General features: G+C 44.5%; 1 protein-coding gene across 1 annotated transcript; it reads right to left on the bottom strand.

Annotated features, from left to right (window-relative positions):
• Positions 1-6,997: 6,997 nt before the first annotated feature.
• On the bottom strand, positions 6,998-11,640 carry LOC120963145 (uncharacterized). The gene is made up of 11 exons (XM_040387618.2): positions 11,345-11,640; positions 10,931-11,257; positions 10,635-10,778; positions 10,451-10,534; positions 10,324-10,361; positions 10,180-10,221; positions 9,924-9,971; positions 9,256-9,345; positions 8,624-8,713; positions 8,380-8,463; positions 6,998-7,397 (listed from the first exon to the last, which is right to left on the bottom strand). The coding sequence occupies exons 1-11, from the start codon at positions 11,491-11,493 to the stop codon at positions 7,390-7,392; spliced, it is 1,104 nt and encodes a 367-aa protein (XP_040243552.1). The 5' UTR covers positions 11,494-11,640; the 3' UTR covers positions 6,998-7,389.
• Positions 11,641-12,015: the final 375 nt, after the last annotated feature.

Raw genomic sequence — 12,015 nt, 5'->3', positions numbered from 1 at the left:
CTATTCAGCGAAGTCTGAGCACGTCATCACCTATTTATTCCGTTACATTTTTTTCTTCAAAAGGCTACAACTTTTGAATCAAGTGTCAGAAAGAACCGTTTTCACTGTCTGGTTCCTTGCGATGAGCTCTTTGAAACTAATCCTTACATGATACGTTTTGATGATTTTTTTCAAAAACAAATTTAATGCTAGATGAGGCAACTTTAGTGCTAAACATAAGCCAACTTCACTTCGTTAAAAGTAACTAATCAGCAACAAATAAGCAACTAACTAGTAATAGAAAACAACTTCAAGACAGAGGTAGATAACATCACATCACCTTCATAAGCAACTTTCTTTACACTAGAGGCAAAGTTAGTGCTAAAAATAGGCAACTTCACTACATTTTGTATCCTAGTTAATTTTGTCTAACATTCTCCTAACTTACTCACCTGTACTTCTAAGTTGCCTATTATTCATGCTCGTATGTCGTTGTTTCTAAATTTCCTATAATACTATGAAGTCATCTACTTATGATGCTTTTGTGTCTGCTATTGCTAATTATGGTAGGCAACTTGGTGGTGAATCTAGGCAACTTCAGACTGTTTGTAGGCAACTTAGAAAAATAATGATAAACAACTTCATAGTATTGTAGGCAATTATTTCACAAAGTTAGGCAATTGAGCAGCAATGGTAGACAACTAATTACCAATAGCAGGCAATTGGGCATTAATGGTAGGCAATTTAGTATTTAGGCAACTGAACATCAACTTTAGGCAACTGACCATCAACAATAGGCAAGTGAGCAACCATGATAGGCAAGTTGGAATAATGTAAGCAAAATTCACAGGTATACTAGTGCAGTGAAGTTGCTTTGTGTGTAGCACTAAAGGTGCCTTATGTATTGTGTGTTTTTTCTTGTTTTTACGCAAACCAATCTAATACGAAGTCCTACTAGGCCCAAAATATGAAGTTGCTTCCCTATAACACTATAGTTGCCTTCATCGCACCCAAAGTTGCCCTTGAAAAAAAAGTTTGACGAAAGCTACCCATATGGGATCTAATTTTGAAGAACTCGTCGTTAGAAACCGTTGAAACATAACTGGATTTCGATCTTGAATCAAAAGTTACGGCTTTTAAGACTTTTTGAACGCCAAATAAATGCACGTAGGGACAAGATCTAGGTTGATTTCTTCGTTAACTTAACAGGATCGCGTGGGTATGAGGGAAGGTGGTGGCAAGGACCAGAGTGCTTCCTTTTTTGGAAGTGTGTGAGGAGAAATCGATTGCATTTACATATATGATAGGGACGCCGGATCACACGAATGGGCGCCCGAGCTAGCCACGTCCTAAAAAAATGCGAATTTATTGCTAGATACATACCATACATTTCAAAGTCGCCAAGTTAGGAATTCAACATTAAATTAAACAAGCATAGATCATCTAGAACATAGGTCAATCAAATCAACTAGCATAGTTTAACTTTGTGCATTCTGTTTACTCCCTCCGTATCAAAATAATGTCAATTTTGTACTAAACTTTTACTAAACAAGCATAAATATATAATTTTTTTACTTCGGTTTATTCAGTTAACCGTTCGGTTTTTCGGTATATACCTAAAGAACCAAAGTTCAAACGGTATGTAAATTTCATATACCATGCTTCCATACCAAAAACCAGAAACCACAAAAATTGTAAAAATAGTTTGGTTTGATTTATTTCGGTATGGTTTTTCGGTTCAGTTTCAAAATGCACAAGAGTATAGTCATCCATCATGCACTCCCATTGCCACCCATGGCACTTGAGTTTCATACTGCCCATGAAGCCCATGTAGGCGCCCTTGGACCCCAAAACTTGATCACACATAAGGTTGAAGTAGGCTCCCTTTGGATCAAGATCCTTGAATTCATGAACATAAGCCTTTGCTCTTGCTTTTTCCTCAACATCCTCTCTTCAATGGCAATTTGTCGCTCACCCATGTCAACCCTTTGCTCATCGAAGGCAATCTAACACTCCTCTAATTATTTGATCTCGGTCCATCTTGCTGCCTTCCTCTCTGTGGCAAGCTCCTTCCTTGTGGTGACCATGCTCTCAAGTGTGGTCGAGCTTCTAGGGCATATAATCTACAATCTAGCACCCTCTTTTCTTCCTTCAAAGCAAGTTTCAATCTTTCATGACCAACTTCAAGTATGCACTTTTTGCAACCTCCTTTTCACTCTTCCTCCCCGGCGGCCACTTTTTTTATGGCCCGCCGACCTAGAAGTGGGACTCCTTTTTACACCACCATCATCATCAGAGTTACTATCTTCGGAATCAGTCATGATGTCGGGAGATTTGGAGCCTTGCCTTTCTTGTTTGGCACCTCAATGATTCTTGTTTTACACTGCAAAGCCCTTTGCTCCCAACTTGCTCCTTTTTTTCAAGTTCATGATCTTGTACATTTCTTGAGTAATGATTGCCTATATAATAAAGACAAAAAATCAAATGATTGAACATGATATAAAGAGTTGGCAAATGCAAATAGTTGAGCAACACAAACAATTCATCACCTTATCACCATGGGTGGTGCCCTAGGGTTGAGATGTTTCACTTGCTCCACACAGGCCACCCACTTGCTACAAGATTCTTGAATTGGTTGCCATTGATGTGCGAGGGAGATACTGATATGTCGCCACATACACGTTTCTTTTGTGAAGGAAGTAATCATGGATATGTTCCCAATATATGTTGCCACTTTTGTTCAACCCTTGAGACAGGAATCAAGAGTGATGGCCTTCCGCGCATTCACCAAAGCCACGTCTTCATCGAACATACAATTGGCGGTCCTTGATCCCCACTTCATACCATGCAATGAAATGAGACAAAGAGGATAAATCATACATTGGTGGTATTTCATCGAGCACTAGTTGTGCAGCCTCCCTGGGGAACTCGGAAGGAGACGGGGTAACATTCTCCTCTTGTGAGAGGACAACAACATCCAAAACCACCGTAGTACGAAGACATGGTCGACTAGTATTATCCATATACACTAAGACTCAAGATCATGCCATGTCCACAACTCATTTTCTTTTATTTTTCCTTTGATTCTATTTTATTTCTTTGTTATATAAAATACTCATAGTATAACTATATATTTTTATATTTTTCTAGTTGATTAGTATAATTCATATACACAAAGTCTCAAGATCATGCCGTGGTATAAGCACATGGCTTAGTTGCTCCCAATAAGTCATTGGGATAGGCAAAACAGAAAATTGAGAGAAAGATATAGGTAACCGATTACGTATGTTGATGGAGTACTGTTTTCTTGCTGTTGTCAAAATTCGGGTTTAGCATAGGCGATGTGATTTAGATATGCTATTGGAGATGCTCTTATGTATGAGATGAAGTAGTGCTCTTGTCAGAGTTATCATGCCTGCTAGTTAATAGTACTATGTATTATTTGGCATGTTCTGATACATATCTGCATATATATGGATGGCTCGACACTGCTTTCATGGCAACGAGATTCAGTACCTGCATTGACAGTTGCCCATATCTTTATTTTTGTCCAAGTGCTTGTGCTAGTTGGGCAAATTAATATGACGGTTGCATTGCAAAAGACTAGGGAGGAGCAAAATTCTGACTAGCGCAACAAATTGGAGCTAAGAGATGAGTTTTGCAAGGCAAAAGAAACAACTTAAAAGGCATATGCCACAGTTGATAATAATAATTATTTGGAAAAGAGCAAGTTGGGTAATGATGTAGTTGAAAACAAGACCAGCACATATCAGCTGTTTACAGTACGCTTAAAAACTAGAGTAGCTAGCAGGGTAACCATAACTCAGTCGGACACCTCCAGGCTCCAGCTCAATCAGACAAGGAGGGCAGCGCGGGCAAGAAATCGGAATCCTCAAACTCCTCGTAGTAATCCAGGACAGCACCTTGAAGCGGCGCTGGAGCAGGTTGGGGTGCAGGTTGCTGTGGCACGGCTGCACCAAGTGGAGCTTGAGGAGGCCCAGCAAGGGCTGGCACTAGCATGGCTGCAGCAATCTGAGCTTGGTGTGGCACGGCTGCAGCAAGTGGAGCTTGAGGAGGCCCAGTATGGGGTGGCACTAGCATGGCTGCTGCAATTGGAGCTTGGTGTGGCACGGCTGCAGCAAGTGGAGCTTGAGGAGGCCCAGCAAGGGCTGGCACTAGCATGGCTGCAGCAATCTGAGCTTGGTGTGGCACGGCTGCAGCAAGTGGAGCTTGAGGAGGCCCAGTATGGGGTGGCACTAGCATGGCTGCTGCAATTGGAGCTTGGTGTGGCACGGCTGCAGCAAGTGGAGCTTGAGGAGGCCCAGCATGGGGTGGCACTAGCATGGCTGCTGCAATTGGAGCTTGGTGTGGCACTGCTGCAGCAAGTTGAGCCTGAGGAGGTGCTGCAGCCTGGCGTTGTTGTGCCAAGGCGACGAGTTGACCGATGCTATCTAAGATGCTCCTTAGTGAATTGGTTCCTGTCTGGACATCCTGTTGGTTCCTTGCCATCCCATCTAGAACCTCTTTCCCTTGTTCCACCTGCGATCGACCGGGTCAAGTCAGAGATGTTTCACATAGACAGACACACACACACAGAGACCAACCAACCAACCAACCAACGATCAGTTTGCAGCATCACTTACTCTCTGGTACACCATGTGCAGTGGGTCAACAGCATCGGAGATGGTGAGCCTGGGAACCTTTGTGGGCGGGGCGTCGCTGCTGCCTTCTTCTCCAGCCTTGTTCTTCCCATCTTTCCTTAAGGCTTCACCATAGCGACGTGAGGCATCTGGCGTGAGCCCAGGGCACTCCTGCAGGTGCGCCTTCATGTCCACGCCAACTTTGGAGTGTGTGTACTCCTTCTCGCTGCACACGAGGCACCGGACATGTGGCTGCCTCCTGCTTCCAGGAACCGGCACGTCCACTCGCATTACAAACTCCCACATGGAGGTTTGCTTCCCTTTGGGGCGCTCATGACTGAAAATGCAGAAGCAAACATAACATGTATCTGTGTGTCTCTCTCATACCAGAGGGGCAGTTGTTATACTTAATTAGTAGAGAAAAGAAATGCAACGGTAATGACCATGCTAGCTAGCGAGTGTGCACTTACCCAATCACCTGAGGCAGATACAAGCGCATGTAATCGTTTATGAGCTTCGGCATAAGCGCTGCCACACAGTGGGCATGGGCGATGCTACAATGAGATTACATAGATGACTCACACGTCTTAGTTAATTATCTCAAATACCACAACAGCAGTACTGCATGCATGCATGCACGAGGCTGGGTGAAGAAAGAGTTGCATACCTAGTGTTCTGGTTGAGGCATGTCTCGATTTTGTTAATCTCATCTACTAGCTTGTGAGAGTAAGCATACGCCGTAACGACAGATTTCAGTGGGGCAACCTTCTCCACAAAGATTTGCGCTGCAACGTCGCCCCTTCCAGCGTCAATAAGATCCATGATCTGGTGCAATGTTTGACATGGTCAATAGGAAACAAATTCAATACAAAAAGGCCAACATGTTTGCAATTTGGATGAGCCTCTCTGCTGGCTCAAAGCATCCGACCTGCCGCCGCCATATTGTGAGGAAAGGCATCGGATGAATAGACATTGTTTTGGGGCCTCGGCATGGCATTGGCGATGTGCTGCTCCAGGGGGCCCCATTGGTTGGTGTCAAGAAGAGTGTTTACTTCCACCACACTGTAGTCACTAGGAATCAACGGCCTGCAAATAAGATTGATGCATTAAAAACACCAAAAAGTGCTAAAAAACACACATTTTTAGGTTGATGCATGAATTGGTCTGGATATATAGGGTGAAAGGCAACAAAAGAATTCCAATTCATGTCTAGACGTACCAATTCATGTACTTAGTGAGAGTCTACATTCATGATTCATCTAACGAGAGATCCAACCAATTGGTAGCTAGATAGACTCAAAGCTTAGCTAGCAACATGACTGTAGATAAGTAGATTGGGGGGCCAAAGGAATTAGCTTTTGCAACTTACTGTTGCTCTTCCTCCTCATGGTCGACCAGAAAATTCATCGGATCGAACCTACAGAAGACGCGAGGGAGAGAAGATCAGGACTGTGACTGAGCGCGGAGAGCTATGCATAAGGGACTTTCATCCCGCCCCCACAGGGGATGCATCGGGTGGCTGCCGGGGCGGGGCGACGGCAGCGCCATGGCCAACTCAAGAAGCAAGCGGCGCCATCGCGTGGGGCTGCGGACCGTCCAGATCTGCCTCCGGCGGCTCATAGGAAGTGACGAAAGTGGAAAAGTAGTTACCTTTCCTCGGCGGCGGCGTCCTCCTCATCGGCGCCCTGGCTCCCTCCGATACCATAGGCGCGCGCGGCCGCATCCATGGTGGTGAGGCTCTGCAGCAGCAGGAAGGACGGGTGCAGGGGTTAGGAGGTAGGGGAGGAGGCGTGGGAGAAGGAGGGAAGGCGCCGGCGGGGGAACCCGGCGTAGAAGCAACCTGGGTGTGTGCGCTGCGCTGCAGGCGTCGGAGAAGCGCAGGCGAAGGCGAAGGAGGACTGGAGGAAGATGTGGAGTGGGTGCCCGTGGTGTGGTTTATTCACCACAGTGGCCTACCATCTTGGGCCGCCACCCGGCAGCCCATGGGCTACGTGAGCCAATATCCAACCTTTTTTGCTGGAAATTTTTATTTTTTCCACCCTTCATCAGAAGAAAAAAAGTGCTTTCTCGTTGGTTTGTCAATATAGATGTCCATTTCTTTTTTTTTTTGCGGGTGATAAAAATCCATTTCTTCACCATCAAATCTAAATATCCAAGTATTGAATGAATCTTGATTGTGGCCATCAGAAATAACATTGTTCTGAGGGATGGGAACTAGGTCCCGTTTAAACCCACTAATAATCCAACAGTTCAAAATTTTGTTCTTTTTTTCAGGGAAAATGAACTATGGAGCTAGTTAAAGCTAACTAAACGGGACTTGCGGACGCTGCTTATTTGTCATTTACATCCCTTGTTCAGTTAAACCCCAAAGGAACAAATAACATGTCTAAATATCCAAACATACATTAATCATACTTCATCACAGCGAGTACATTACATGCATGCATTTGCTGCTGATACTTGGCATCACTGTCTACAAGCAAAGCGGTGGCCACTACTACATCAGTAACAACAACAAATTAAAGCAACTTCCTCCAGCGTCACCACATTATACTTGATAGTACATTACATGCATACATTTATTTGCTGTTGATATTTGACCATAACCCATCACTGTGTGTTGTCTATAAGCAAAACGGTGGCCATTACATGAACTCAACCATGCATCAGTAACAACAAGTTAAGCCTCTCTCTATCTTGTGTCCTGTCCACAAAGAAACACCACCCATCCCATGGACTGGACTAGCTTTCATGCATCCCTCCTCCAGCTTCAGATGCCTGCACATCAACAATTAAGTACACCACCTCTTAGTATAGGGATCATGCATGATTCATACAACATACATACATACATAAACTCCACGTAAAAAATGCAAAGCCTCCTTCCTTCCTCTTTACCAAGTGCACCCAGCACAACATATATATACTGCCAAGCTTAATTAGTTGGATATTCATCAGAAAAATAAATAAAGTTTAGCCATTTCATTCACAAAAGCATCTTAAGTTGGGCAGTATAACTTGCGCCAAGCATCTTAAGAAATCGCCATAACTTGCGTTCATGTTTGATGCTGGTTTAACATGGGAATAACCCCTATTTCAACCTACCAAGTATCTTAAGGCATGCTTCCGTCCACCGATTCTTCCAAGACCGGAACCTTCTGGACTCAAATGTTACTTGTGTGTGCCCAATAGACAATATTTTCAAGGAACTTGACTCAAATATTATGTATGACCGATGCTTTCTTAGCAATGGTCATTTCAATGACAAAAGGTGATGGCAGCGGCTTGTGGAAGATTCAAAGAAAGAGACCGACTTTCATTAATTTGTCATGAGAAACAAGGGTTTTTAGGAACAATTTTATGTAAGAGTGAACACTTGCAGTATGTTATTCAATGGAAACATGAACAGTTACCCTCCACAATGCAAATGTAGTCCTGAAACTATCCTGGATATACCATATGCAAAAAGAAGGAACAAAGAAGTAGATAACAAATGCAGACTCAGAAAAGGCATATCTTCCACAATATTCAGAAGCTATATTTCCACAGGAAACAAGTGCCAAAAGGACAGGTAAAGGTAGCAAGGCCAGCTCTATAACTGAACGAATGAAATCGAAATACGGACAGCACATATTATATTAACAATGCAAGCAGGCAATTGACTATATATTTGTTGTTCTCTGACAACAATATCAGGGATCAACTGAGCAAATGGAGTTTCGTCCTGTTAAAAACAACTGGCGGTGTTCAACTAATTTACCTGCATTTGTTACTGATGCGATTCCAGTGTTCTGAGCACTGTCTGTCAACTTCACTGCCTGCGCGACTGAAGTAGCAGGAGCACCTGCAACAAGTTCAGCAGTTAGAAACGCTAGCAGGTAACCAAGTACCGGTGAAGTGCGGACTATCAAAGCTTGATTGTTGACGTTCTCTAACAATTAATACTTCAGGAATTAACTACGGAAGTTTTTCATGCGCAGAAAACGGGTGATAAACTTATTTACCTTGATTGGTCACCGATGAGATACCAGATACTTCAGCACATGTTCTCAAGGTACCGAGCATACTCCGCGAAACTGGAGCAACAGGAGCAGCTGCAACAGATCCGGCAGTTAGAAATGACAGCAGATAGGCAGGCGCTGACGAAGTGCAAAGAACAAGATCAAGTAAACAACAAAAGAATGATAGAATGAAAAACTCCAGGGCAAAATGTTCAAATGGTACCGCAGATCTTTTAGAGATAGGCCCGTATAACAAATAGGGGCAATCAATGCAAATACGAACCAAACTGTAAGGGTGGAACAGGATTTAGCACTACAAGGTATTCCAGGCTAGCCGAATCAACTTCCTCTATGATTCAACTAAAACTTTGGCTAGTATGTTTTCAAAGGAACTTTGGTTATTATTTATAATTGATATACTTCTCAGAGGAAGCCATAAATAGTATTATAAAAAATTAAAAGAAGTCCTAAGTGGCATATCAATGATTATTACGAGACATCTAAACCACGGCACAACAATGACACATAGCCCCTTCACACGTACATGTGGTGATTGCTAGAAACAAACAATTTCAGAGATAAGTTGCAACGCAAATGGAGGTTTAAGAATGGTTGAGGGTGGTCAACAAAACTACCTGCATTTGTCAATGACGAGGTCCCAGAATTTTTAGTAAGATGTGCTGCGGTACCAGACGTGGCGTTCGAGACTGAAGCACCAGGAACACCTGCAATGCGTTCATTAGTTAGAACTGGTAGTAAGCAGGCAAGCACTAATAAAGTATTAAACTGCAAAAATATAACATCATCAAGCCTGACAGGGACAGTGGTTCTGAATTTACCATGCACAAAAGCAAACACACGGAAAACAACTAAAGATAGAATGGAAGAATGCAAACACAAAAGGGGAACACATGTTTCTACCGTTCATCGTTCAAAGATATGTGCTGCAACGGATCATAGATAATGGCCACATAGCCACATAGGCCACATCACAGTTATATCCAAAGTGTAAACATCACAGAGCAATTTGGAAGAATATGGAAATGCGGCATAGTAGTAAAAAAAACATTAGCGCAACAAGAATTAGTTCATTCTAATTTGACATATATTAATCAACAGGGCTATTGTCTCCGAAATATGATGTGAAGTGTGATTCTAAAATTGGAAGGGGAATAAACTGTTCATACTGGTCTAAGATATTATGTAGATGTGTGCCAAAAGGATTCAACCAATGAGACAGCTAGTAAGGAGCCTACATAACCAGTGGATACAATGAAAAATGACTGGACTAAGAGAAGGTTACCTTCCTTCCCACTTGATTGAAGTTCCAGACCAGCTTGCAAGCTTTCATCTGAAGAAAACACAAGTTGATCAGTTTATATGCATATACATGCATTCCAAGAGGTTTTTCCAAATAGTGAACCAGTAAAATCAAAGTGCCTCATAGCTTGCTGCCAAGTGCCAAATATATCTGGGTTGACAGTAAGCCGAACACAGGTCTAGATACGTAAAATGCAAAGTAAACAAGACAAGGACACAAGAGCAGAGGCTAGTTTTACCAATAAGATCTACGAGCCACTTCCTTGTCTTGTTCGTCAATCCTGCCACCAAAAACAGTAACGATGGATTTTAGCATTCAGATTTAGAATCTACACGGAAGTACATTGCTTAATCATAAGATGCTTATAAATAGGGCATTGTACCACTATTTAACTTGTGACTGCGGGTCGACGAACGCAGCCTGCAAAACATGGAACATGTGCTGAGTTGGTCAAGAAAGAGCCAGCAAGAGCAGAATGAATTTGCCATGTTTCAAGGTCATATTTTTACCCCTTTTTGGTCCTAAGGTAGATCTTGGCCAGTGTTTTAGGTCCTGGCAGGTCTTGTTCCTTCACATGACGCCTCCTACGGTACCTAAGGCAAATAAAATTGGCAGACAGGTTTTACACATTTCCTAGAATGGAATGGATCAAGTGAACATGGGCGACCAAACTGATTATGGAGCCGGAATCACCTGAATCCGATGGGAAGCACATCGTGGGGCATCATCGGGCCGCCCGGCAACAGGGCCACGTTTTTCAACTCTGGAGCCTTATAAGCCAAGTGTTGGACGATTTGAGACGCCTTGCAACGAACGCGCTCCCAGTCCAGCGAGGATCTGCTTGCACATATATGTGTAACAGTATAGTACATTAAAGTTGAGATGTAAAGAGGAAAAATTTGGATAGGAACTGAAGATGGCTTGAAAATTGCAGGAATCGACAGACAGGCAGACATGAACTGAAGATGTGATCGTCTAGCTAGTGCTACCTGACTTGCTCCGAATGGAGAATGGAGAGGACGATGGAGCGGATCCTGAGGCAGTCGAAGGAGATGGAGTCGTCGTGCTTGAGGTACCGTGTGTTGTACTTGTGGTTGAAGTACTTGAGGTTGCGGTCGGGCACGCCGGCGACCATGCTGGCGAAGGCGGCGTGGTGCATGAGGAAGTGGAGGAGCACCTGGGCCTCGTCGCTCTGCGGGTGCGAGACCGGGCGGAGGAAGCGGGAGACGTAGGCGATGGCGTCGTCCCACAGCCCCTGCTGCACCAGCCGCGACAGGTGGATGACGCTCATGTACGCGTCCGTCTCGTTCAGCAACCTGCAGGGGATTGATTGGCCAATGCCGGCCGCCGGTGAGCGAGCGAAGCAGTTTATAGGAGGACGGAGGGGGTGGGGACGCACGTACCCTCGGAGGGCGTCGCGGAAGCCGTGGAGCCAGAGGTAGGTGGCGAGGCGGCGGTGACGGCACCGGCGCACGCAGCCGTAGTCGACGGGGCCGACGGACTCGCCCAAGTCGCCCACCCAATCGGGGACGACGTCGACGGAGGCCCCCATCGATCGATCACGGTGCCGGCGAGGTTGACAGGACGGCGGCGGGCTGGGGATTTGGGGGGAGCGAGCAGAAAGAATTTGTTTGTTTTGGATGGAAACAGGAGGGGGGAAATATGTAGAGGAGAGGAGGCAGCCTCACCACCACGTCCCACCGGACTCCACCTAGCCCCAACGCCACCACCCCACCCCACCCCGCCCAAACCCCTGTGCATTTTTTTGAAAACGTCCATCTACTTTTCTGAAAACGTCCCAACGCCACCACCCACCCCACCCCACCCCACCCAGGTGGCCAGGTGTCCTATGCCACTTTTTGAAAACGCCCCTCTGCCTTTCTTTCGTTGAGATATCAGCACCGCATCCTAACTCAGGCTATTTTTATGTGTCTAACATTTTTAATAAATAATTATTAAATACTCTACTAGTAAGATTTTACATTGTTACATGATCACATTATTGTTTTTATTTGAAGGGAAACGATTCCTTCGACCAGCTGATTTCTTGGCTACGTCCGCCGCCTCGCTCGCA

This window comes from Aegilops tauschii, chromosome 4 (assembly GCF_002575655.3).
Source record: "Aegilops tauschii subsp. strangulata cultivar AL8/78 chromosome 4, Aet v6.0, whole genome shotgun sequence".
Taxonomy (NCBI): domain Eukaryota; kingdom Viridiplantae; phylum Streptophyta; class Magnoliopsida; order Poales; family Poaceae; genus Aegilops; species Aegilops tauschii.
This window is presented reverse-complemented; position numbering and strand designations above follow the sequence as displayed.